This window comes from Macrotis lagotis, chromosome 2, assembly GCF_037893015.1.
Source record: "Macrotis lagotis isolate mMagLag1 chromosome 2, bilby.v1.9.chrom.fasta, whole genome shotgun sequence".
NCBI classification, from domain to species: Eukaryota; Metazoa; Chordata; class Mammalia; order Peramelemorphia; family Peramelidae; genus Macrotis; species Macrotis lagotis.
In genome coordinates, this window is record NC_133659.1 from 273,011,443 (window position 1) to 273,039,343 (window position 27,901).

Sequence of the window (27,901 nt, forward strand, 5' to 3'; positions counted from 1 at the left end):
AACCACTTTTCTGAGAAATACCATCTATAAAATGAAATTCTTTTAGGATCTGTTTCAAAATTTGCCTGACATAGGAGTCTGTGTTCTTTCTCATCCAACTGCCAGAAGGATGTTCCCAATTCTTGCAAAATATGAATACTCCTTTGATGCAATTTCTCATTAAATGCAGTCTGAATGTAGACTAGGTAATTGGATTAGTTTGGCTATTTTTTAAAATTTCCTTATTATAATAAATAACTCTTGGAAAAGAAATTAATGAGGATATGCTCATATTGGTCTGATCAGCCACACTTGGACATACTGTAACTCAATCCCAACATAGTGATGTCATTTTGGTCCTTTTTTGAGAAAAATTTAGCATCAACTCTGTGGCAGGCTCGGTTCTAAGAGTTGAATAGTTCAACCCATTTATTTTATAATTAAGAAAACTGTGGATTCAAAAGCTTAAGAGACATACTCAATGTTATAGACAGTACATAGGAGTAATAAACTATCTCTTATTCAGAAAATATTCAATTATTTCTTGCAATATTTAAGGAAACCTTCATAAACAGAAAAGATGGTTATACCTATACATATCTTCTTGGATAGAAGTTAGAGAAAGGCAGATTTTGACTCATTAAAGATAAACAAAAGCTTCCTAGAATTCATGTTGTCCAACAATAAAATTAAATGCCTCCTAAAGAAGTTAATAAATTATCAAACAATCAAAAAACTTATTAAGTGCCCACTATATTACAGGCTCTGTAGTTATCATTTCACAAAATGTGAAATAGTCCCTGCCCTACAGTGGCTACAGTCTAGTGACAGGAAAGAACATATACATATAGAGGTCTATACAAAACAAATACAAGATAGTTTATAGAGAGAAAAGAACCAGCAGCTGGTGTAGTGAAAAAGGGTAGTATGTAGAATATGGTATTTGAGTCTGTAAGGAAGATAGAGATCCTAAGAAGTAGAGGTGAGGAGAGTTGAGGGCATTTCAGGAATGAGAGATGGCCAATGCAAAGACATGTAAATGGGAGATGGAGTATCATGTGAGAAACAGTAATAAGGACAGTATGACTGGACAAAAGATCTGCATGCATGAAGGAGAATAAGATTTAAAAGGGAGGTTGCGAACAAGATGTATTGGGCTTTAAATGCCAACCAAAGAATTATGGAGGTTGTCAGAGTTTAAGTGGGACAAATTCATGTTCAGATATGTGGCAGAAATATAGTAAGATAAGCACTTTAGAAAAAATCACATTGGCATCTGTGTAAAAGATATGTTGGAATAAGGAGATACTTGAAGCAAGGAGATCAGTTAGGAGACTCTTCCAATATTCAGAAGAGAAGTGATGGGGGCCTACTCTGCTGTTGGTCGAGAAATTTAAAAGAACAGGAAGATGTGAGAGATATTACTGAGGAAGAGAGATGTGATGAGGGTAAAAAATGACCTTAGAGATGATGTTCAAGAAGTTAAATAAGCTTTTTTGGTAGACTGGAGAGGAGACTTAACTGTTGGTAAGAAAGAGAACTTCTAAGAACATCTAAAAACTGAGTCATAAGTACAATAATTCTATTGGATCCCTGGCATGGCATCCCAAAACTAGGATGGTTTCTTAAATGTTAGTGAGTCAAAGAAAATCCAAAGTGTGAAATACTTTAAAGCATCCTGCTGTCTAATGGGTATATATTGATTGCACAGATAGTTTTCATTAGCAAACTTTTCTTACAAACTGAGAGGGACAATTAAATGCACTTATAAACTTCTTACCAAACTAGCTCATATTTAGCCACTTGTTATCTACATGCTGCTATATTTGTAGGTTTCTCATAGGTTTTGTACTATATATGTATATCTAGACATATTCATATATATGCTTTTATGATTTTTTTCTTTATTTAGCTACTTGTCTTCCCTACTAGAACATTGACTCCTTGCATATAAGGATTCTTTCATCCTTGTATTTATATTCCCAAGGGCAGCTAGGTGGTGCAATGGATAGAGCACTAGCCTTGGAGGAGGTCCGGAGTTCGAATATGACCTCAGACACTTGCCACTTACTAGCTGTGTGACCTCGGGAAGGTCACTTAACCCTGATTGCCTCTCATCTGGGACCATCTCCAGTCAACCTGATTCATATCTATCCACTGGACCCAAATGGCCCTAGAGGAGAAAGTAAGACTGGTGACTTAGCACAGCATACCCCTCACTCAAATCCAATTCATGTGCATGTCATGGTATCACCTTCCTGATGTCGTGGCCTTCTTCAAAAAATAAAGGACAAACATCTGTACTCCCAGTGCCTAAAATATAGCTGGTATTTTATAATGCTTAATGATTGATTGATGACAAATGGAGGGTAGCCTCTAAAGTGAATATTAGGCCTTAGTGTGATTTTTATTATGCATTCAACTACCTTTTCCAGATAAAGTTGCTGTACAAATCAGTGAAAAAAAGTTTCTATAGCATCTTCTGCTTTGTATATTTTGGGTTTTTTTTTAGGCAGGGGATTTGGGGGAGTTGCAAGGCAATGGGGTTAAGTGGCTTGCCCAAGGCCACACAGTTAGGTAATTATTAAGTGTCTGATGTCGGATTTGAAATCAGGTACTCCTGACTCCAGGACTGGTGTTCTATCCATTGTGCCACCTATCCACCCCTGTTTTATATATTTTGGACTAAAGTTATAATTTTAATAATATCAGATAATAACTTTGATACTTAAATTCTTATCAATGCAAATAAGTCTATCACTTGAGTCTTAGAACTTTATATACTGCAGTGAGAGGTTAAATGATTTGCCCAGAATCACCTACCAATATGACAGAGGTTGGATCTTTATGTACATATAATAATATTATCTTATTTGTAGAGTATTCTCTACAGTTTTCAAGGAAATTTCATATCTATTATTTCTTATTAGACAAATGTTTCTTATAAAATAGAAAGAACAGATATTATTATTATTATTACCATTATATAGATGAATGAGGGCATTGGTATGAGAGAATTTGGTCTCAAAAAAATTTAGCCAACCTCATAGAGTATAAAAAAGTAGCAAAGAGAAGTTTAAAATCTAGCCAGATCTTCTATCTCCTACTCCATTCACCGTACTATACTGTTATACAATTTACTGGCAAAGTAAAAAATGCATAAAGTAAGGTCAAACTTCCTTACCAAAAATAATCTATGTTTCACTCAATTCATTTTATGTTCTAGTAGCTGATGGATTTCACAAGCTCATATTTCAAGTAATTGTCATTCAATTAAATATAACTGTCATGATGAGAAATATTGCAATGAAGAAAAAAGACACACTTAGCAAAAGAAAAGGGGAAGGAAGGGTAGGGAAGAGGAAAAGGAAAAGAAAAGGTCAAAGGAAAAGGAAAAAAGAAGAGAAGGGTAAAGACAAATAAAGGGAAAAGAAAACAGAATGGAAAGAAAGGGAAGAGAAGAAAAGAAAAGAAAAAGGAAGGGAAAAGGAAAGGAAAGGAGAAATAAAAAGGAAAGGAAAGAAGGAGTGAAGGAAAGGAGGGAGGGAGGAAGAAAAGAAGGAAAAAACCAAAGGAAGGAAGGAAAGAAAGGAGCAACAGTGGGGGACAGTTGAAACTGAGACACAATGGGAAAAAATAATGAATTTGAAGTTAAGAGATCTGAGTTCCAATTACAGCTTTGACATATACAATCTGTGTTGTGGGCAAATCATTTTCATCTGCCTGGGCCTCTATTTTCTCCTCTGTGAACTTATGTCTTAAAAGATCCCTTCCTGTTATACAATTATGATCATATTATCTATCCCATAGTCTTGAAAAACATGTAGAAATGCCCTTCATGAGGGGTAGGAGATTAATAAGAAAAATAAAGAAAGACAGTCATTTTCAAACCTTGTATACTCTTGAAGACACTTCTGTCACTAGCCTCTTGTTCAGTCAAACCATCTTCATTTTCCACAATTTTTTTTCTGCAATTAGAATGTTATAGTAATTAGAAAAGATTCTCACTTCCAGTATAAAGTCTCAGTCCTTTCAGAGCCTCTCTAAGCTATACTGGTCATTTTCTTCTCTCAAGAAAAAGAAAACTTCTAATTAAACAGGAGAATAGAATATTCCTCCAATCAAGATTTAAAATCATAAAATCTGATTTTAAATGTAACCATGAAAAAATGCTACAATAAGAAAAATACAAAATAAAACTACAGCTAGATCCAATTATTGTGATTAATGAATTCCCTGAAGTGGTCACATTAGTCAAGTTTGCACCTCACATTTCTACTAGTTTGGAATCAATTGCCCATTTTTATATAATTTTAACTTTGAATAGCATTATTCAAATACATCATACTACTTTTGGTGATTTATTATTCACACTAATTGCTAACTATAAAATAAATTAAAACATGGAATTGTTCTTATATGAAGTGATCAAAAATTTACTTATTTTATTTGTTATAGTATTCAAATTCCATTTCAAAGGTAATAGCTTCTTCCATCAATGAAATAATTATTAAAAATTTTTATTATCTTGATAATATAATAAAATTCAAAGCCTAACAAAGAAAATAAGTGATATCTACTTAAATTTCTTATTAAAATTTATTTCCTATTTATTTTATATTATCACTTTCTACCTCCTGTTCTCCACTACACAAAATAAGCATGTAAAAAATATGTTGTTAAAAATATGAACTATTTAATGTGACTGATTCAGGGCATTTATTAATCACACTAACTGTTAAATATTCTGAGGGTATTAGATGAGCTAAACATTAAAACTCTTTGAAATGGAGAATGATAGTTTAAGGCTATTCATGACCTATATTGTTCTTTTCCCATTGTACTCTCTGAATGACAAATAAGTATAGAACTTACCTGAGACTTTTTAAAGTTAATTGATCAACATGGGTTATTCGAAGAGTGATTAATGGATTTTCTTTTATGCTTTCTGGAAGACTAAGATGATCAGAACTCAAAAATGTCAAGTTAGAACCCTGAAAATGATTACAAAAATGAATTATTTATAGTTTTGAAGTAAATGACTATAAAAATCTCAAGACTAGCAAATCTAAATTTCTAGCTTAATATTGAATGAAACAGCACAGAGTATTTCAATAATCCTGAAATGGTACAACCATGGACCTATGAATTCATTACCATGGGAAATCCAAAATGAGTAGACTCACTCTATCAATGAAGATAACATCTGCTCTGCAACTTATAATTTTAGAATTTCCTGGAACATAGATAAGCAGAGTAACTTGTATAGAGTCATGTGTTAGAGACGGAACTTGTACCCAGGTCTATCTGACTCTCATTATACTATGAAGTCCCTCAGCAACAAATAAATAAATGAGCTCTTGTCCTAGCAAATAAAATGGAAAATGGGAGGGGAAATAACAGAATTGTAGGATAAAATATCTCCTTTATAAAGAAAATGTTATCTATCTTAATAGAAATAGTGACTAAGAAGTATGTTAAATCTGCATAGGCGTCTTGCTCATTTTTTTTTTATTTTTTTAAATCACCCAAGGGCATATAAAAGATTTTTCTCTCATAATTCTTCATTTCATTAATTTTATTCAACTTAACCTCAACATCAATTTATTAAAATTAAAATAGCATCTCTTGCACATACAGAGTTGTTTACATGTGTCTTCAATCTCCCCCCATTAGAATATGAGGTTTTGAGGACATAGATTATTTTTTCCACTTTTTTTTGCATCCTAACATTCAGCACAATACTTCACACAGAGAAATAACTTAATAAATACTTGTTAATTGGCTTATTTCTGACAAAAAGTTGTTTGAAGCTTACAAAACTATTTTATATCTCATTATATAATTCATAATATTTGCCTCCAATGAAATATCCAAGCAATTTTGTCAAGTTGTAAATACAATAATAAAAACATAAATGAGAAGACAAAATGTTTCACCTAATTATCTTAGATGATCCTCAAAGTCTTAATATTGCCTGTTAATTAATATTAATATTGCAAGGAGGAAGGGAGTTAAAAATTTTCCTAAAATGTCAAATTTTTCTCGTAGCAAATGAAATTTTTGCAATTCAAAAGAATCTGAATTGTAATATTGCAATAAAGAAAATGCTTTATTTTCTGCCAGTTCAAAACCTAAAAAACCTTGACTAAAGTGTAAAAGTCGTTTTTGTGAGATTTTTTTCTGTTAGGAAAAGGATTCTTAAGCTTTTTTTTATGTTATTTCCTTTTTTTTCCCTGGGAGTGAAGTCTATAGACCCCTTCTCAGAATATTTTTAAATACATGCAATAAATTGAATAGAATTGAAAAGGAAGCCAATTATTTTGAAATAAAGATATTTTCCCCATTCAAATTCAAAGATCTCCAAAATCTATCCATGAACAGTTGAAGATACATGGAACCCAGGTTAAAAATCTTTGAATTAGAAGACATAAGATTAGAATACTAGTAAAGGGAAAGGCCCTAATAAAATGTTAATGTCAACATGTACTTTGAACATTTCCTGCATTATATTTTATCAACATTTTTATTGCAGAGAATAAAATTAGAGTAATATAGTAATTTATTTATTAAACTAAACCTGGAAATGATTTTAATTGAATCACTGGGTACTGAAATCAGAGTCTTATTCATAAATTCCCTCCAATTTATTCCTTTATTAAACTAGAGGATTGAAACCTCACTAGTCAAAAAAAAGTCAATTAAGCCAGTGAACATAGTTCTATATATAAACAATATAATAACCCAAGTAGTCATTGAATCACTGCTACCATACTAAAGATACTACATACATCATATATTAAGATTTACAAAACAATTTAGATAAAATTTTTGTCTCATTTAGTCTCAACAATATTGGAACTTAATAAATATTCAAAAGTCTATTTTCATATGGAGATATGGAAGCATCATGAAATTGCATGGCTTGCTGACCTTCATGCTTTTAACTAGTGCCAGTCAAAACTTTAAACTGTCTTCTGATTTTACATCATCTAACCCATTATTTCTTTGGTCCCTTTCTAAAATATTGTAGTATATCACAAATGCAATTAGTATAATCTTGTTATTTTTTTCTTACTTTATAAAATATTGGAATGGAAGTTAGCTGAGATTAAAGAAAAAGCAGAGCTTTACTAGACAAATGGATAGGTAGAAATATAGTAAAACTTGCACGGTATTATATTTTATTCATCATATATTACATTATATTGTGTTGTGTTGTGCTGTTATGTTATGTTATAGATAAATATACTTATAGTAAACATGTGGTATATATATATATATATATATATATATATATAAAGATATATCTCTATATAAATAGATGGATAGAGATATAGACAGTTTTGTGGGTTGGTGTGGTTCAAAACATTGGAGATCACTAGTCTGATGATGAGCATCTTTGGATTTTGGTTAGATAGATATACATTGATAGATAGACAGACAGACAGACAGACAGACAGACAGACATGCAAATTGTTACTGGCACCAGATCAGGAATACAATGTGCCATAAATTCCCTTTGATCAAGATTTTTCCCCCACCCAGAATCACATGGCTAAAAAGGTTGTCAAGATATCTTTTATCCTAATTATATGACTTTAGAGAGGAGAAGGGAAAGAGCTAAATAAACAAAGTTAAAATATTTAGAGAATATAAACGGCCATTTCTCTTGCAAGTTAATCCCAGTGTTTCGCTATATAAATGCGAAATTTTCCTGATATTGAATGGTTTTCGGGTCAGTATCCTAAAGTTCCAATAGATGGTGATGTTACTACATTAAAAATGCCATTTTGATTCATAGAATGAGGTTTAGCTCTCCCTACTTTCCAGAGTAGTTGGAGATTTTGTTTGTTTGAAGGGAGCCAGCATTGATTTGTTTTTCTTATCCATACACATTTTTTATAAAGGAGGGTCTTTTACTGATTAGGGAAAAGTTCATTTATTGGGTAGTAATAAACATGGGGTGGGGAGTGGGATGCCAATAAAACATTTTTAAAAGTGCATCAAGTAAGACAGGGGAAATATAGAAAGGAATGTAAATGGAAAATTAGTTACTATCTCATTATTTTAAATATATGCAAGTGTGTCTATGCTCATAAATAGATGTAAATTACATGTAACATTTCTGCCAAGCCAATATTGTTTTTAAAGAGTGTATTGGGAGTTCAAAAAGTTATTGAGGAGAAAAATGCTTTAAAAAGAAAAATTGGCCAGATGGAAAAAGAGATAAGAAAACTCTCTGAGGAGAACAAATCCCTCAGACAAAGAATAGAATTCAGGGAGATTGATGAATTTACCAGAAATCAGGAATCAATACTTCAAAACCAAAAAAAATGAAAAATTAGAATAAAATGTGAAATATCTCACTGAAAAAACAGCTGATATGGAAAACAGACTTAGGAAAGATAATTTAAAAATTATTGTAACACCTGAAAGTCATGATCAGGAAAAGAGCCTTGACATCATTTTCAAAGAATTACTACAGGAAAATTGCCCTGATATTCTAGAAGCAGAGGGCAAAATAGAAATTGAGAGAATCCACCAATCCCCCCAAGAAAGAGATCCCAAAAAACCAACCCCTAGGAATATTATAGCCAAGTTCCAGAACTCCCAAGTCAAAGAGAAAATATTACAAGCAGCCAGAAGGACACAATTCAAATATTGTGTAGCTGCAGTCAGGATCACATAGGACTTAGCAGCAGCTACATTGGAAGCTCGTAGGGCTTGGAATATAATATACCGGAAGGCAAAATAGCTTAGAATGCAACCGAGAATCAACTACCCAGCAAGGCTGAATGTCCTCTTCCAGGGAAAAAGATGGACTTTCAATGAACCAGGGGAATTTCAAATGTTCCTGCTGGAATGGCCAGAGCTGAACAGAAGGTTTGATCTTCAGATACAGGACTTAAGTGAAGCATAGAGATTGGAGGAGAAGGGGAAAATATGTGGAACTTAATGAGGATGAACTGCATGTATTCCTGTATAAAAAAATGACACTGATAATACTCATATGAACCTTCTCAGTCAATAGAGCAGGTAGAGGGAGCTTTTGTAGTTGAAGCACAGGAGAAAGCTGAATTCGAAGATAAAATATGGTGTAAAAATGGAGTCAATAGAAAAAAAAAGGGAAATGTAATGGGAGAAAGAAAAAGGAGAGGGGGAATAGGCCAAGATATTTCATATAATAAGATTTTTCTTTATTACAATGAGCTATTGCAATAATATGGAAGTGGGGAAGGCAAGGGAGAATGAGGGAATCTTTGCTCTCATCAGAGATGGCTAGGAGAGGAAATAGCATATATACTCAACGGGGTATAGGCATCTGGAGTAAGAAGAGGGGGACGGGGAAAGGTGGGGGTGATGTGAGTGATGGAGAAAATGGACCACGGGGGGAGAGTGGTCAGATATAACACATTTTCTTTTTTACTTCTTGCAAGGGGCTGGGATTGGATGGCCTGTCTGGGACCATAGGGTCAGGTGGATTCTGGGCCTAAGGGGTGGTATGGGGGCTCAGGGCCTCTTGGCCCCAGGGCCAGGGATCTGTCTGCTGCATCACTCAGCAACCCTACAGCAGCGTCAGAGTGAAAGGAGAGAGGAAATATAGTACATGGTAGTGGAGAAATAAGAAAGGAGGGAGTTACTATCAGCAATGGCAACAGTGGAAAAATATGGAAGTAACTTTTGCCATGGACTTATCATAAAGAATGTGACCCACTCGTGACAGAGTTGTTTGTGTTGGAACAAAGACTCAAGCACATTTTTTATTATTATTATTGGGGGGGATGCAGGGCAAATGGGGCTGGGTGGCTCACCTGGGTAGGCATAGTAGGGTGATCGTTGGGTGTCTGAGGCCGGATTTGGACCCAGATGATTCTGGCTCAAGGGCCAATGCTCTGTCTGCCACTTAGCCGCCCCTACTATTATTACTATTTTATTGTATTTTGGGTTTTGTTTTCTTTTTTGATTTTTGCAGGGCAGTGGGGTTCAGGTGGCTTGCATGTCACACGGCTGGGTGATTGTTGGGTGCACAGGGCCAGATGTGGGCTTGGATGCTCATGACTCCAGGGCTGGTGCTCCGTCCACTGCGCCACCTGGCCATACCTACAATTATTACTATTATTTTTTTATTTTAATTTTTTTTCTCTCCCCTTTATTTTATCACTCAAATGAGTCTATTTTTTTGGGGGGAGGGGGTATTTTGTTTACTCTTAAACAAGAATATTTTATTAATGTATAAAAAAATTTGTACAAAATGAGAATAAATAAATATTGAATATTAAAAAAAGAGTGTATTGGGGCAGCTAGGTGGCACAATGGATAGAGCACTGGCTCTGGAGTCAGGAGTACCTGTCAAATCTGGTCACAGACACTTAATAATTACCTAGCTGTGTGGCCTCGGGCAAGCCACTTAACCCCATTTGCCTTGCAAAAACTTAAAAAAAAAACCCTAAAAAATAATAAAGAGTGTATTAGTATGTACACATACAAGCCTATACATATACCTTATATATAATATTCCTAGCATAAAGTATTATTTTTAAAGAGAATTTATGTATATACACATGAGTACTGTCCAGTCTCCTCTCAGTTTTATTACAGCAAAATATTACCATGTCTCTCTCCACCATTTAGTGAACTTCATTATCTCCCAACTAATTTTCTACTTATTATAACCTGATCTCTTTCTATTTCTTCAGGTTTTCTTATACCTTACAGCATTCCACATAATGTACAATTTAGTGTCACCAGCCTGTTTCTTAAACAAGATGCTCCATCTATCAACTTCAGGAATTTTCACTGCCTGGCCCCCATGTCTATCTCCTCACCTCCACTTCCTGATTTCCCTGACTTTCAAGTCTCAGCTAAAATTCATCTTCTACAGAAGACTTTCCCAGTCTTCCCTTAATTGCTAGTGCCTTCCTTCTGAGATTATCTCTGATTTATTCTTTATGCAAGGTCAGTCAAAGGTAAGTCTTCATCAGTTTTACACCAATTAAGCTTAAAGCTACACATAGTCTAATTTAATATCCTATATATCCTGTTTGTACATAGTTGTTTCTTGGTGTCCTCCCCATTAATTTGCAATTTTTACCTTTCTTTGTATTCCCACACTTAGCATAATTCATATCACATAAAAGACTTTTCATAAATGTTTATTTATTTGACTGCATGTCTATTGGTTAAGAACTAGCCAGAATCCTTTGGGGGCAGTTGGGGGCACAATGGACAAAGCACCAGCCCTGGAGTCAGGAAGGTCTGAATTCAAATCTGACCTTGGACACTTAATAATTACCTAGTTGTGTGACCCTGGGCAAGTCACTTAACCCCATTCCTTTGTAGAAACAAGAATAAGATGAAGATGAAGAAGACAAAGATGAAGAACTAACCAAAATCCAAAGATGCTCATCATCAGATCAGTGATCTCCAATGTTTTGAACCACACCAGCCCACAAAACTGCCTACTTGTGAAAGGAAAATCTACAGTTCAAAACAGATTCTTGAGATATTGAAGTTAAAAAACAATTTTTAAATTGTTCCCTGTGTTTTATCACATTTGCTTTTGGCTTAATTTAATCTTACTCTTGTGTGGCTTTCTGCATCACCTACACCAATAAAATAAATAGCAACTAAACATCTATTGAAAGATTAAAAATTATAATGCTTACAACATAAAAGTCTTGAAGCTGATACTGTTTGCCTTTTCTTCGTCCATGTTGATGATGATAAATGTCTTTATGAATAAAGGGAAGTGCATTTGTTCTAGAAAGTAAATCAGAAAACCTTGAAATTATGACATTTCTCTTGAATTGATCTTTAAAAATTTCCATAAAGTTATCAGGCTTACCTATTGCCACCAAATTGTCGATACTCATAAATGGTGAGTGACTTGTCATGTGCAAAGAAAAACCCCATCAGTTCCCTGCAAGCATCATGTCCGTTCCTAGATAAGTTGAAAATTATTAAAGATTTTTAGTTAACGGAAACTATTTCAAAGGTAACAATGGGAAATGCAAACCGTTTCTAGCCAACCAAAATGACAAGATAAAACCAAAAATATATCTTAAGCCAAATTCTTCCTGTGACAAGATTCTGATACTATCAAAAAACTGAACAGAAAATAAATTTAAATAAGCATTCAGGACAAAGAGTGAAAGAAAAACATTTATAATTTAAAGAGAACAATTTTTATTTGTCTTTCTCATTTGCCCCCTTAAATCATCTTATTAAATGTTCTAATATCCTCTAATTTAAGAAAATGCCAGTATCTTTATATTCACATTTTAAAGTTATTTACAATTTGTTACATAATAAAATAAGTCGTCTACTCACTGAAAATGGCTTAAATTCATATTTCTGGAGTTAACTTAAAATTAAATGTTAAACTTAAAATTAACTTCCCATATTTGTTTCACAATAAAGTTAGCATATTTGTGTATATCCTTTGTAGAAAAGGAATGCTTATATTAAAAATCACGATTACCTTGACAAAATACGAGCATCAAATCGTAACTTGTTAGAAAGTGTATTTTCAGTTAATGTTGAATGGGTTTTTATCCTGTTAAGAAAAATAATTCTTTTAGGAGGAGCTTAAATGAAAATACTTATCCTATTTAAAACAGTAAGAAGTTTTCAAGTGATCAAGTTAAAAGGAACATAGCTAAAAGGGTCCACAGAGTCCATCTGGTCCAACTTACTCATTTTATAGGTAAGGAAACTGTGGTCTTATGGATGTTAAATGTACATGGGTTGCACAAGGCACAGAAATCAACCAAATCAAAATGCTAAATAATGCTTAGGGCCAGATACTATGATAGGCACAAAAACAGTCTCAAAACTCAGGAAACTGGCAATCTAGCAAGGGTAGTTTAAATGTACTTAATATATATGTGAGCCAGAGTCAGTTGTATATGAAGACTAGACTATACCATACTGAGTGATGGAAATAATGTATAATTGCCTGGATAAGTTACTTGAGGACTAGGGTTTTAAATGTCAAACAAAAAGAGTTGGTATTTGATTCTTGAAGTAAAAGAGAAATTTTTTGAGTAGAGAAGCAACACGGTCATATCTGCAATTTAAGAAAATCATTTTGTTAGCTTTATGGAGCAAAAAATATGGATGAGAGAAGAGACTTGAGACCAGGTAAACAAGGAAAAGTCTATTAAAATTTCCAGAAAGATATATATATATATATATATATAAATATATATATATATTATACATACATAGAGAAAGAGAGAGATGATGATGATGATGAGAGGTCATTATAAAAGTGGAAGGGAAAAGGTTTATGCAAAAATAAGACAATAACTGATTTAATATGTGGGGTGAGTGAGAAAAATAAGTTGAAGTTTGCAACAAAGTTATGAAACTGGGTGACCAACAGATAGTAGTGTAATGAATAGAATATTTGGCCCCAAATCATAAAGATTTCAGTTCACATTTGACCTCAGATTTTTGCTAGTTGTATAACTCTAGCTAAGTCATTTAATCTCTGAAGATGAAAACAGTACCTGCCTCTCAGAGTTGTGGCAAACAGCAATAATATTTCTATAGCATCTGCCACATTAGCCAGTTATGTTGGCAACCATGTTGGTACCCATGATGTAAGTGATGAAGTTCAGAAAAATGATGTACTTGGGGAGAAGTACAACTAGCTCTGGTTTTTACATGCGAAGGCTGAGATGGGTAGAGGAAATCCAGCTGAAAATGTTCAATAAGGAGTTGTCAATGTGAGACAGGAGCTCAAGTGGAAGGCTAGAGTTGGTTGAATAGATCTAGAAGTCACCATAACGTAGAGATGGTAATTATATTCATAGAAACAAGTGAGGTCACTGAGACAATATGCGTGGAGAGGGGAGAAAAGACAAGAAGACTAGGAACAGAGCCTCAAAGCAGATCTGGAACTAGGAGATATGATGTGAATGATAACCCAGCAAAGACTGAGCAGCAAAAGAAAGAACATTGTCTTGAAAATTCTGAGTATCCAAGAGGAGAGGATGGTCAGCAGCATCAAATTCTGTAGACAGATTAAGAAAAAGAATATTAAAAGCTATTAGAATAGGTAATCAAGAAATCACTGGAGACTTTGGAGAGCAGTTTCATTTATGGGGTGGGTGAACAACTAGATTGTGGAGGTTGAGAAACAGGTGAAAGAAGAGCAAGTGGAACAACAATATATAAAATTTCTTCTAGGAATTTGGCTTATGAAAGGAGATATGGAGAGAGTATAGAAGATGCATTAGAGAAATCATTTGAATCTAATCGTCTGACTCCAAAGACAATGGTCTATGTGGTTGTAACATTTAGAACAAGAGTACAAAATGGATGAGCAACAGTACTCTAATCTTTCTAATTTTTGCTGCCACATATTTAAGAAAAATCTCAGATAAATAGTAAATGACTAGTAATTCCCATTTTATGTCATAAGTTATAAAATAGCAAATTTTTATTAAAATATTTTAATCAAATGAATCAAAACTCAAATCTGTGATTCGATGTTATAATACCCCCAAATTTAGTAATTTGAAGTCAAAGTGTGACTTTCATCACAAAAATTAAACAAATGAAAGAAAAGTCACAAACTGATAGGTTCATTGGACCCATAGACTAAACACAAAAACATATATGTAGGTTTTCTACATGAAGTTAAACACAAAAGAAATAGAGAAAAGCATCTAATTAGTGATATATTTACAGAAGGAAATGGACAAGAATAATAAAGAATGAATAATTGTGAGTAGTTTGCAATTGTCATTATTGGAGGATGGAAGGATATTAACAATCTAAGTCTTTATTCAACTAGGAACTATTAAATGAGTTATCAAAAAAACAGAACATTAGTATTTGAACTTATTCAATGTTCATTCCTTTGCTATAAGTGAAGAACCAAAAATGAACCAAATAAGAGGAAGCCTTTACAATAATATATACAGCATTAGCATTCTTTTGGAAAAGATGAAACTTTTTCCAGGGGAAAAAAGACATAAGGAGAAGGGGAAAAAATCCTCCATACCAGTAGCATAGATAGAATTTGCCAATTAAAAAAAATCTTACTTTGTCTCATGTAGTGTTCGTTTCTTAAGATGCAGAGGAGGCTTTTCAAGGAAAAGAGGAAAATAAGATACCTGTTGGCTACCAATTATTGAATTTTGTTCTGGGTCACTGATGACCGCTCTGAAATACAAATCAGATTGATCAACAGTTAAATATAATTTTTAGATTCACTCTATAATCATCCATTTAGAAACAGAAAACTCACCCATATGAGACAAACTACATTTTTTAAAAATGTGTATCTATAATAGCCATATACCAAAGGAGCATAATATGATTCACACCCAACAAAAAAGATACCAACAGCACAAATAAATGAATGCTTTCATTTGACTATTTTGATTTTCCACATCCTTAGTCACTGGGGCAATTGTTGATCATTTTACTCATAGTTATGATTTAAAATTTAATATAGAAAGAAAAGTATATATTCACAGACTAAGAGGGAATAATCTTGTTTTCATTCCTTCAATTATGATTTCTGTGCTTTAACTCACCAATATCTACATCCAGTCCTGATCTCTTCCAAGAAAATTTAATGACAGTTGCAACTATTTAAAGGACATTTCCATTTGGATATAATGAAAACAATTGCCCAACTTAGACATAAGGGACTTTAAGGTTTATAAAAGAATTTACATAAACTATATTTTCTCATCTTATGAGATGGGTAGCACTGCTATGATTCGCCTCAATTGAACAGAACTGATATTCCAATACTGAAACTTGGACCTGTCAACTGATTTTGGCCATAAGGGAAGGAAAGGGGAAAGAGGGAACAAAGATGAAGGGGAATGGGGACAGGGAATGGGGAGAAAAGTAGCAGCACACAGAGAAAAACTTGTTATTGGATATATGTAACTGGATAAAAAATTTTACCTGCATAATTGATCTATCATTATTTGTTCTACTACAGCTTGCTTCTTCTTCTCAGCAGCTACAACTTCCTGAAAGAAAAAAGAAAGGTTAAGAAATAATCAAAACAGGGCCAACTAGGTAGTGCTGTGGATAGACCATCAGCCCTGGAGTCAGGAACACCTGAGTTCAAATGTGGCCTCAGTGACTAAATAATTACCTAGCTATATGACCTTGGGCAAGTCACTTGACCCCATTACCTTGCAGAGAGAGAGAGAGAGAGAGAGAGAGAGAGAGAGAGAGAGAGAGAGAGAATCAAAACAATTTATTTTTCCCCCTGCAAAGATGAATAATGAAATAGGGTAATGGGTGAACTCAAAACCCTATTTTGTGCATGTTTTTTCAGAAAAATAAATCACATTTTTGTATATTTTGTTTACAAAGTTTTCATAGATTATAAATTTAGCTAAATATGGAATTTAGAGTTTATCTGGAATTTTTTTATCTTTTTGGGGGGGAATTTTAAATCTTGCTGTTCCAATCTGATGAATCTTATGGAACTATTTTCAGAAATTTAAATTGTATAATATAAAATATACAGCATTTATCAGTGCTTTATATATGTTATCTCATTTGATACACACAACCCTATAAAGCAGGTGATATTGTGAGCAAAATGAGATTGAGAGAGGTTGTGACTTGCCCAAAGTCATATAGCTAGTATCTGAAACTGCATTTGAATTCAGGTCATCTGAATTCCAAGGCCAACAGTGTGTACACTATGTCAGTTACCTGCCTAGAAAATTAGAATATTATTTTTTTTAAAAGTTCATAGCCCCCAGGTAAGAGCCCTTGAGTTTACTATAGCCCTTTTGGTTTAGAGATGAGGAAGTTGAGCCTGAAGTGGTCCCATCTGCAGTAACTGGTTGCCTGATTTCAAATCTAGTGTTTTTCCATTCTAATCACAAAGCCTAAGATTTTAATAAGCTATTGATCTAGTCCTTTAGGGTATACATATGGGGAGAAATATATTTCTAGCTAGAAGAAGTCTAACATCATTTTCTTTATTTTAAAACCATTTATAAGATTCTCTACTACAAATTTTTTCTTTTCAATAATTTTCTTGTATTAACAAGCCAAATATACAAATGACATGACTAATGTTATATGACTAACTTAGTTTAGTTCTTTATAGAAATGTTTAATATTAAATATTTTAAGATTCTAATAAAGTATTGAATCAAACTACAAAAAAGTTTAAATGTTAAAAAAAAAATGTTTTTTAAAGTTTTTTACTTTTTCCCTAATCAAGTAGAAAGAGGAAATTTAATACATTACAAATTTCCTTTCTCTTTTTCTTAAATTTAACAAAAAATATAATAAATAACAAAAAATAATAAATATATCATATGGTAAAACATTTCCCAAGATAGTTCTTATATTAGGTAAGTTGAGTGTCATAAATGGCAGTTATTATATTTATAACATACATTAGTTATAACACAGTATAATGAAATAGTATCAGCATGTTGTAAAAAAAATTAAATCATCCATATTTGAAAATAAATTTCATGCCCTCCCCATAGGGAAAAAAATCATCATATAATTCATTAAATCACTAAGTTCAAATAATGCTAACTCACAGCTTCTGATCTCTTTAAGCACTGCCGTGGATCAAAAGGGCTATTTGTATAATATTGCTGCAGGAGAGCTTTCTTGTCCAAAGCTGTAATATTGTTCTTATCCTGTTCTTCAAATTGTGCATTCTCCATATAAAATAATATATGAGGCATAAATAGACATATTTAGACAAAACAAACAGCTTTAACAAAATAAAATCAGACTTAAAACAAGTACAGTATAAAATCATTCTAAAGTTTGGACTAGCACACTTTGAGTCTAGCAGAAATTTCAAAGTTATCTACTACCAGTAAATATATGTGAAACAAAAGAATAGTTAATCTGGAATTATCTTATGGTAAAAGGCGTCCTGATACTTTTTTCCCTTTATGTTTCTGTGAATAAGAAATAATCAATAAGATATTTGCATATTTTTTTCTCTACTTCTAAAATGAAAATTTCAACCCAAACTGTTTTTCACAGTGGTAATAAAGTATTTCACTATTAGTTGTCCTTAATCTCTGTCTTATTAATTGTATTGTTTAAAATATTAGCAAATATTAAAAAGGCATCTAGCAAATTAAATTGTGGCCTGCTGCTCTAACTTTACCTTAATGCTGATCACTTCAAACATTTTCAGGGTCAAATAATCTCACTTGACCATAAGGAAGTCATGAACATAAATAAACTTACCTGTTTTCTATGACCTGTTCATGTGATTCCATATAGTTAGTCAAGCTGGGGTATCCATATTTCACAAATTATAAGACAGAAAGGACTTCAAAAAATAATCAAGTGCAACTCTCTGATTTTCTAAGTGAATAAAGTAAGACTCAGGGAAGTGAGATTAGTAAATTACAGAGTCATGATCAGAACTCAGATTTCCTAACTCAAGTTCATGCTTTTCTACTATTCCATAATATTGTAGCTTTTTTTTAACTTCAGAACAATGCCATAATTAACAACAGATGATCATTAAAACATGACTCATCTTCAAAGAGAACTTTGGAAGCCACTGTTAATTATATTAGTCATCTAATAGTTTCCTTCCTCCTCCCAAACAAAAGATTAAGAGAACCTTTAGAATTCATCTTTGAAGTAACTTATTATATATGGGTTTTATATTCCAATTGCATTTATAGATAAGTAAATAAATCAAAGAAAAATTTCATCTTCTTTATAGAATTAAGGAAAATTGGAAAGAATGCTATGGACTATAGGCAAAAAAAAAGATTGGAAGTTAGATTTTGAAAATTATTCAATGATGTGTTTAATTTTTACCAATTCTGTAAAATTCTAGAGTCTATTATTAAAGGAGGCATACATGAAAACTTAGAAAGTAAGGTAGTGCTCACCATAAGTCCCCATTAGTTAAGACCAAGGAGTATTAAACTAATTCTAGTTCTTTGCCTAGATTACTAAATCAAAGAAATCTTGAAGATAAATAGGCCACATTTGATTTTCCAAGGCATTTGATACTTCTCATCATCTTCTTGCAAAAATACATGGAAAGATGTGAATTATATTTAGGTGTGTAGAGAAATGCTAAATGAAAAGACCAACAAGGTATTTTTAAAGGACCATTGTCAAACTGAAGGAATAACTAGCAAAAAAGTCCCAAGTTATTATGTACTTTACTGAGTTCTGTTCAAAACCAAATATCTTTCCATGAGTGAATATTATATATACACATGTATGTGTATATACACATGTATGTATATATGCACATGTATGTGTGTATGCGTGTATGTGCATATATATTATATACCTCCACTCTTAGAAAATAACTGCCCTATTCTCAGGAGGCCAACCCAAGAGTTGCAACCAAACAATTTATAAAAAAGAGTTTACTCCCTAACATAAAAGCAAGCAGATTTTTCCATTTGGCTATAGTATCTAGAGGGAGAAAAAAGCCACAAAAACTTTCACAATATATAATTTGAAATGTTAGGATATGACCCAGTAAAACAGATATTAGTGGCAGGCTTTGTTTTATTTTGCCAACATGACCATGGTATATTTCATACATACATATTTATACATACATAAATACAAACAGATCCTGGATTCCAGCAGACTGTGAAATTATCTGATGCCAGATGGTTATGTTTTTATAAACTTGCTTAGGAGTTTCTATTAAAATACAATTCTAAAGTATACTATAACTTCTATTACTATTATTAGTCTATTAGCTAAACATTGAGTAATTTAAGCTAATTTTTACACATTTAGAACAATAAAAAATTGTGTTGTCATATCTATTTGTAAAGTTATTAGTTGTTTTTGTCTATGTACCATTTTAAAAGTCTTCATTCTTTTAGCAACTATACTGTTATTAAAAAAATTAAATGAGCTTTCTATTTGAATACGTTCTTTTACTTATGAACAAATAGATATTATCCTGCTTAAAAAAAACTTCTTCAGGAAAAATTTACTCAAAGCTTTTTATAAGAGAACAGGACAGGAGAGAACAGGAGAGGAGAGAGCAGAAAAAAAGAAGAGCCACCCAAGTCATGCTAAGGAAACAGATTTAAGGACATGGCTTAAGCAATGAAATGACATTAAAAGTGTAGCACTGCCATTTGCCTTCTGCTGGATCTAGTTTTCTCATTTGACTTGTGATAGCACTTTCTATAAGTGTTGTCCCTCCCCCTATTAAAAAAAGGACTTCCCTGAAAGCAGAGACACTGTTGCTTTTCTTTGTAAATTTGCAATGATTAGCACAAAAATTTGTACATAGTTCATTACAGTGACTTACTCCTTCCTTTCCACCTTGAAATACACATATCCATTTTTATTAACAAAGAATATACAAATAAGATCAGTAATAGAATATATGGGGGTCCCAAAAAATTCAAATGTACTTTTAAAATATGACAAACTATCACATAAAACATGACATAAAATTTTTAAGTGGCCTATAAAGACAAATTTATTAAAATTCAAGATGATATATATAGATAAGTAAAATATATTCAACTCAGATCCTGAAACAAATGAAATAATGTCCATCAAATATGAGAAGGTAAACTTCGTTCTTTGTCACAAAGTTCATCTCAGCTGTGAGGAAAAAAAATAAATGCTTATTACTAAAAAGATTATACTTGGCATTTATAAAGACCTATGTTTATCAATTCTTCTCATAAAATAAGCCACAGCCAGTGGTGGGATTCAAATAAATTAGCAACCTGTTCTCTGTCCTAATGACTGACAAAACAAAACAGTCACCTTCTTCAAAAATCCTTGGAAAATAAAGAAAGATGAAGAAATGAAGACGAGGGAAAGAGAGTACAATGAAACCCGAAGTCAAATATTGGGTCTGCTGACTCTAACTTCAATTTTTTTTCATAATAACAAATAAATATTCAATATTTTACAATTCTTCAAGTAAAACAAAAGGAATAATACACTTCAAGGTAGTTTAATATTTCATGCATTCAATATTCAAAAAAGAACAATAAGAGGTACACAAAACTATATTATGTCATGTTACTCATAGCAAGCAAATATCCTTACAGAGTGAAAGCAGTCACGTGATTATAGCAGCCAAAGTTGGAACATTGGCATCACCTCCCTGATGTTATGTTCTTTGAAAATGAAGGACAAACATTATATGCAGAACCAAAACTCAGTCTATCTATTCTAACTCTTTTTTCTTCTACTTCCATGACTTCTGAAATGGGTGATAAGATAACCCTTGAAATCTATATTTCTATTGGTTCATTGTGTCCCAGTTTCCTATTGGTTTTGCCATTCAGGGAACTTCCAGGTCACTCATAATATCTCCCAGAGGAATTTTGGGTATAGCACAAAGCAGAAACAAATAACAGCTTGTTAGTCCCTGGTGGTTTGGCATTTTCTTCTCTTTACGGTCATATGCTTGTTTACTGAAGTAACAAAAATGAGGGAATTAAAATGCAGTATTTCATCAAAGATATAATGAGTTTTAAGAAATGAATAAATAAATATGACAAGCATAGTAAATATTTTTCACCTATAGTCAATGGATAATACCACAGGCATTTAGAAAATGCTATTGCACAGATGAATGTTATAGAGTTAGGAATGTAAATTTGTGATTTCCACATTGGGTGGTTGTCCTAAGGTGCCCACCTTAGAGAGAACCCTCATTACAAGTGTCATTTTAACAACTGGTTTGCCAAACTCAACATAAAATTAGTATGGGTTCTGCCAAACCAATGTGAACTGGCTGAATCCCACCACTGGCCACATAACACAAATCATGAATTTCAGCTGATATGAGAAACTCCTTCCTATACCTTGAAAATTCAAAATCCCAAGGCCTTTCATTCAGCTAGAGTTTGTGTAATATTCTTCCCAGCTTAGTAATGTTAAAGTCACAATAGTCATTTGATCCAGAAAACAAAACAAAACAACAAAGTCACCTTCTTCAAAAATCCTTGGAAAATAAAGATGAAGAAATGAAGATGAGGGAAAGAAAGTACAATGAAGCCCAAAGTCAAATATTGGGTCTGCTGACTCTAATTTCCATTTTTTCACAATAAATATTCAATATTTTACAATTCTTCAAGTAAAAATAAAAAAGAATAAGCAAGCCAAAGGATGATGAGAATCACTTTTAAGCTATGAATATTCAAAACTTTCATGGAAAATTATAAAGATATGGTATAGTACCATTTCATATACAATCTTTGGAGATTTCTGCCATGAAACATCTGACTGGTTCTTCTCTGAATTCATCTGACTATATCGTTTATATCCTTCTTTCATTTCTGTTTGATATTGCTGATATTTTTGCTTGTATTTCTGAGTTGGCAGTGGCAAATTTTCTGGTATTGTTTTCTGTGTGAGGAAATAAAATGATAATATTCACTAAAATCACACTCATCAAGAGATTATTTAAAACATATACCAAAACAATAACAAGGTTTTTTTTAATGCTTCTACAATTTAGCCATTTAGAGAAAATCAATAGGATCTTACAATCTTGTAAAAGAATCTAAATGACAAAGCATTAAATTCCCTATAAGGTTTTTGTTGATTTCTTGATAGAAACAACTTCTTAATTGTCTATTTTCAAAAGAAATCATGACAATGTCAATCTCCAGAAGAGGAATTTCAAAAAAAAAAAAAATCCAGTGATTTTTCTAACACTTCACATTATTTTCTACTTTCATGTCTTCTTTTGATTTTATTTTTTTAACTCTTATTATCATTCTCTGCTTCCCTTCCTCATCTTTTTTCCGTGTCTAAAGCCTATTTATTTCTCATATCAATCAATGAAATCAATGACTAAAACCTACACACTAAAACCTAAAAATGAACAATGACTGAAAAGATAGGATTTTTCCAATTTCCATTTCATCTGTTTTTTCCTTTTTTTAAAAAAATTAGATTCCTTTAGTAAGGATTCATTCCAATTCCACAGCAGAGTGTTCTTGGGGTTCTCAAAGATGATACCAAACAGAGAGCAAAGCTTTGACAAATACAATACCAAAATAGAAGGGCTCTGAGGATAGTCTGACAACAAACCTTGTATTTTTCATTTAAGAATCAATCTAGTTATATTTGGAGACATTCATCACCAGAAAATTAGCCCTGAAAAGATTTAATTTTAGTTTAGGTTTTTATGGCAATGACAATTGACATTGTAATTCATGAAAATCATCTATTAGGTAAAAGGATTTGGGATTGTTAAAGAAAGGGGAGTTTAGGGGAGTGACAGGCAATAAAGTATCAGGTCAGGATTCAGAAAGATTTGAATTCAAATCCAGACTCATACACTTTTAACTGTGTGACCTAGGGCAAGACACTTAATCCCTCAGTTTCTTCATCTGTAAAATGGAAGTAAGAATACTTATCTCCCAGAGTGAAGATAAAATAAAATAATATTTGTAAAGCCCTTGTAAAGCCAAGCACATAGAAAGCATTAAACAAATATTGTTATTATTACTCTGTTTTTGTCTTTATAGGTCAAGCAGTTTATTATAGTACCTGGAAACATAGTAAGCATTTAATAAATGCTTACTAAAAAAAATGAAAGATGTTGTGACACATAATGGAGAAAGTTAGGACCCAAATTAACAAAATCATACTTTGTAAAAAATATGAAATAAAGGGTTTTTTTTTTTACTGAAATCAGTGGTAGTTTATGGGCAAAGTTGCATCTATTTGCAAGATTCTATTAAAAAATATAACAGGACATCATGGAAATGGATATATATTGATTTACCAAAAAAAAGTCATTTTTTTCTTCCTTAAATTGGAAAAAGGTTTAACAGATTCAACTATCAACCTTTAAAAATTCATTGAATGTTATTTTAAAAAGGTTAATTTTACCAAATTTATTACAAGAAAATAAAATTTAAATTTTGCCACTCATGGACTGAGATGAATTTTTAAAATAATAGAGTGAATTTGGCTTGATAAATAAGTTCCTTCCTGGGGTTAAATCTCTAGTTGCTCCAGTGGAGCAATTATTTAATTCACTATACCCTCTTAACTGAAGGGAAATTTTCAAAACATCTAACACAAGAGTAAACACTCTATCAACAGGATCTGGTCCAATATATGAACAATTTTTGGTATCTCAGGCCATGAATTTGTTTATCTTCTTTATTATAACATTTTTAAAAAGTGATACTACATTTTAAGTTGCATTTAAAGCAATTTTTAATCATCTCATACATTCTATTGTTTCTAAATTTCAGTTATAAATTAAAAATAAAGACAATCAAATACAAATATAAGCACCTACACACTGAATATCAGTTATCAAAGGTTCAATAATGGATTATCAGATCCCACAGATTTATCAACTTTATGCTAAAAATTCTCAAATCATCTTATATAGCCCTAATCTTCTCTACTCTCCTTCAGACATATCTCCATCTTTCAGACATGTCAAACTAAATGTCCAGTAGACATCTTAAATTCAACATATTCAAAACTGAAATCCTTATCTTAGCCTTATAACCCTCCCATTAATTCCAAATTATTCTATTCATTGTCAAGGGCACCACCATCCTCCCAATCCCCCCAGACTTACAACCTAGGAATCTTCTTTAACTACTCATTATCTCCTGCCCACCCCATATTCAGTTTCCAATATCTGTAGATTTTACCTTTGCAATATCTCTCCAACAGATTCCTTTTCTGCTCTGCTAGCCTATTGCAATAGCTTGGTCTATCTACCTCAAGTCCATCCTCCACTCATCCACCAGGGATTGTCTTAAAACTTCAGGTCTGATCATGTCACCTCTACTCAATAAGCTCCAGTGGCTCCTTATCACATCCACCATCAAATATAAATAAAATCCTTTAGTTAGAGTTTGAAGCCCCTCATAACCTAGCTCTCTCTCATCTTTCCCATCTTCCCATCATGTCCTTTTTGACCCAGTAATAATACTGGCCTCCTGACTGCTCCACTCTCACCTGCCAGAATCCAGCTATTTTCTCTGGCTGTCCCCCTATATTTGGAAGACCCTTCTTCTTTGCCTCTGCTTCCTGACTTCCTTAGCTTCTTTCAAGCTCCAGCTAAAATCTCACTGTCTACAGAAAACCTCTCCTGATCTTTTTTAATGCTAAAATCATTCCTTCACCAATCATTTCCTATTTATCCCATGCATAGTTGCTTTGTACAAATTTGTTTTCTTATTATCTCTCCTATTAGATCGTGAGTTTCTCAAGGGGAAAGACAATGTTCTGCCCCTCTTTGGATTATCATCATGTTAAGCACTGAGAATAGTAGGTGCTCAATAAAAACCATTGATCTACTGACAAATACTAACCTGCTCATTTGAAAGATCATCAATATAAGGCAAGTGTGTTCCCCAACTAATAGCAGAGGATGAACATGGTACATCAAAATTAAGATGAACTCTATTAAGAGGAAGACTCATGGGATCGTCCTAAAATAAAGTCAAACAGGATAATTTATAACTTAAAGATGGTATTTCTTTCTAACATTCACTGCACATACATGTAGACATGTCTACTGCCCCCCCAAACACACAAAAATCCAAATACCTCATCCTCAGAGTCTGTCAGTCTCCCAAAATCAAGTTGTGGAACACTGAAGGAAATAAAATATGATTAACATAGTTTTGTTTCTATGTGTGTGTTCAAATACATATATATATATATATATATATACTTAAATATTGAATATATATAGAATAAAAAGATCGATTGTCATCCATTGCCACACAACCACAATTATCTTCTAAGCCTGTCTAATTCTGTTCTCTATATCTATGAGCCAAAACTCTAGTGAAGTATTTGATTTCTATGGTCGAAGAAACTTTTTTCAACTAAGAAAAAATGTGATTCCTAGGATGGAAAAAGATCACAGCTTAATATCCTGAAAATTTACATTTGAGATCTAGCAAATGTGTCAAATTGGATATGTTAATTATTCTGAGGTTCAGATTCCTCTTCTATAAAATGGGAACATTTTCATAATTCGCAAAGTTATTATGAAACTCCAATGAGGTAATAAATGCTTAAAGACCATGTAATTCACAAAAACCTCATGAAAAAGTTATCATAATTATTTTTAATTATTTATTTTTGCAAGGCATTAGTATTAAATGACTTGCCCAAAGTCACACCTGCTAAATAATTATTAAATGTCTAAAACCAAATTTGAACTCAGGTCCCTCCTGACTCCAGAGCTGGCGCTCTATCGACTTTGCCACCTAACTGGCCCAGAGTTATCATAAATCTTAATAATATTTGAATACCTGAATTTAAAAAATAACTTTTTATGCCTAAACTTAGCGAAATAATTGAAAAAAATGACAACAAAATGCTGTAGAACTCTCTCTCTCTCTCTCTCTCTCTCTCTATATATATATATATATATATATATATATATAGTTATAGTTATTATTTTAAAATTAAACTTCATAAAGCCATTAACTTTTTCTTGTAAATGGAAAAGCACTGAAAATATCACCAGAATTATTAGACTCAAAATGTTAGGGGCAAAAAAATACCTAAGAGATTGATGATGGGAAAATGGGGTGCTCTCAGGAAAAGGCTTAAAGATCAGTTCCATCCTCATTTTATTACATATATATATATATATATATATATATATATGTATGTATATTAGGGGTTTTTGCTAGGTAAATGGGGTAAGTGGCTTGCCCAAGGCCACACAGCTAGGTAATTATTAAGTGTCTGAGACCGGATTTGAACCCAGGTACTCCTGACTCCAAGGCTGGTGCTTTACACACTATGCCACCTAGCCACCCCTCATCCTCATTTTATTTATAAAGAAATTGAGGCCTAAAGGGGACAGATCAAGGCTTCTATCTCCCAGTCTTAAGCTCTTTCTAGTACAATGTGCTACTTCTATTCTAACTATTAAATTTGTATAATAGTAAGATTCACATACTTAATAAACATACTTGAAAAATAAAAATACTTACTCAGATGGACGTGGACTACGGCTGACCCACAATCTGGGTCTCCATCCCTGTTTGTTTGGTTTCTTTAAATTTGAAATTGAGAACACACACATATTAATTTGTTCTTCAAAATTTCTTTGCTTTAAAAAAAAGTCAAATAATACCTTATATAGTAAATACAATTATCATGTGCCTAACTATATTCATATGCATATGTGTATGTACATGATAATTTTTTATTTCAAAAAGCTTGAAAAGTTATGCAAAATATTATATATTCACAGAACCAATGATTTTGAAAACTATTTTAGGTCTACTTTTATAAAATTATAATTAAATACTCAAGATAGAAAATAAAAAGCCCACTAACTACTGTTGGCATTTTACTTTATAAATGTTACAAAACACATTATTTCAGTGACAGATGTACCTATCAAAAAACACTTTCAAAAATTTCTTTAACCTAATGAAATTATTAGCAAGACTGATCTGTCCAAAACTGTATTTCTGTCATTGATTACTCAAATTCTTGAGTTCAAATTTGGTTAAGTATTGGCTATAATAGATTAAGAAATGACCACTATTAGTCAAAAACTTAGGAAAAGACTAGTAAAATCACCAAGAGACCACATTAATAAGAAAACAATATATAATATAGTTATAGACAAACACATATATGCATGTATAAATAGCCTATTATGTATATATAAAGCCAATCTATATAACTACATATCCTAAAATATCATCCCTCTTTTTTATAATTCAACAAAGACAATTATTAATTGCATTCTGATTATACTGTATTATCATCTAGTTCAAAGAATTGAAACTCTCAGGTGTAACTTTTATAAAAATTAGTTTTACAATGTAAGATAAAACTCAAGAGCAGAAGTATCACATTTAATTCCTGAAATGATAAAAGAAAGTTTGAAAAATAAATGCAGAAAAGACAAATACAGTATATTCCATTGCTATATATTGTAGTAATA

At 32.3% G+C, this 27,901-nt stretch overlaps 1 protein-coding gene across 5 annotated transcripts in view; it reads right to left on the bottom strand.

The window, feature by feature from the left end:
- Window positions 1-27,901, bottom strand: part of CAPS2 (calcyphosine 2) — a 77,904-nt gene that overhangs the window by 32,787 nt on the left and 17,216 nt on the right. For all 5 annotated transcript variants that reach the window (XM_074226175.1, XM_074226173.1, XM_074226174.1 and 2 more), the window contains 12 exons: window positions 26,934-26,995; window positions 25,525-25,570; window positions 25,287-25,406; window positions 22,171-22,338; window positions 17,538-17,660; window positions 15,919-15,986; window positions 15,040-15,159; window positions 12,464-12,538; window positions 11,828-11,923; window positions 11,649-11,742; window positions 4,855-4,973; window positions 3,871-3,947 (listed from right to left, as the gene is read on the bottom strand). In XM_074226175.1, coding sequence (XP_074082276.1) covers window positions 3,871-3,947; window positions 4,855-4,973; window positions 11,649-11,742; window positions 11,828-11,923; window positions 12,464-12,538; window positions 15,040-15,159; window positions 15,919-15,986; window positions 17,538-17,660; window positions 22,171-22,338; window positions 25,287-25,406; window positions 25,525-25,570; window positions 26,934-26,995 — 1,168 coding nt within the window. The remainder of the gene's footprint in view (window positions 1-3,870; window positions 3,948-4,854; window positions 4,974-11,648; window positions 11,743-11,827; window positions 11,924-12,463; window positions 12,539-15,039; window positions 15,160-15,918; window positions 15,987-17,537; window positions 17,661-22,170; window positions 22,339-25,286; window positions 25,407-25,524; window positions 25,571-26,933; window positions 26,996-27,901) is intronic.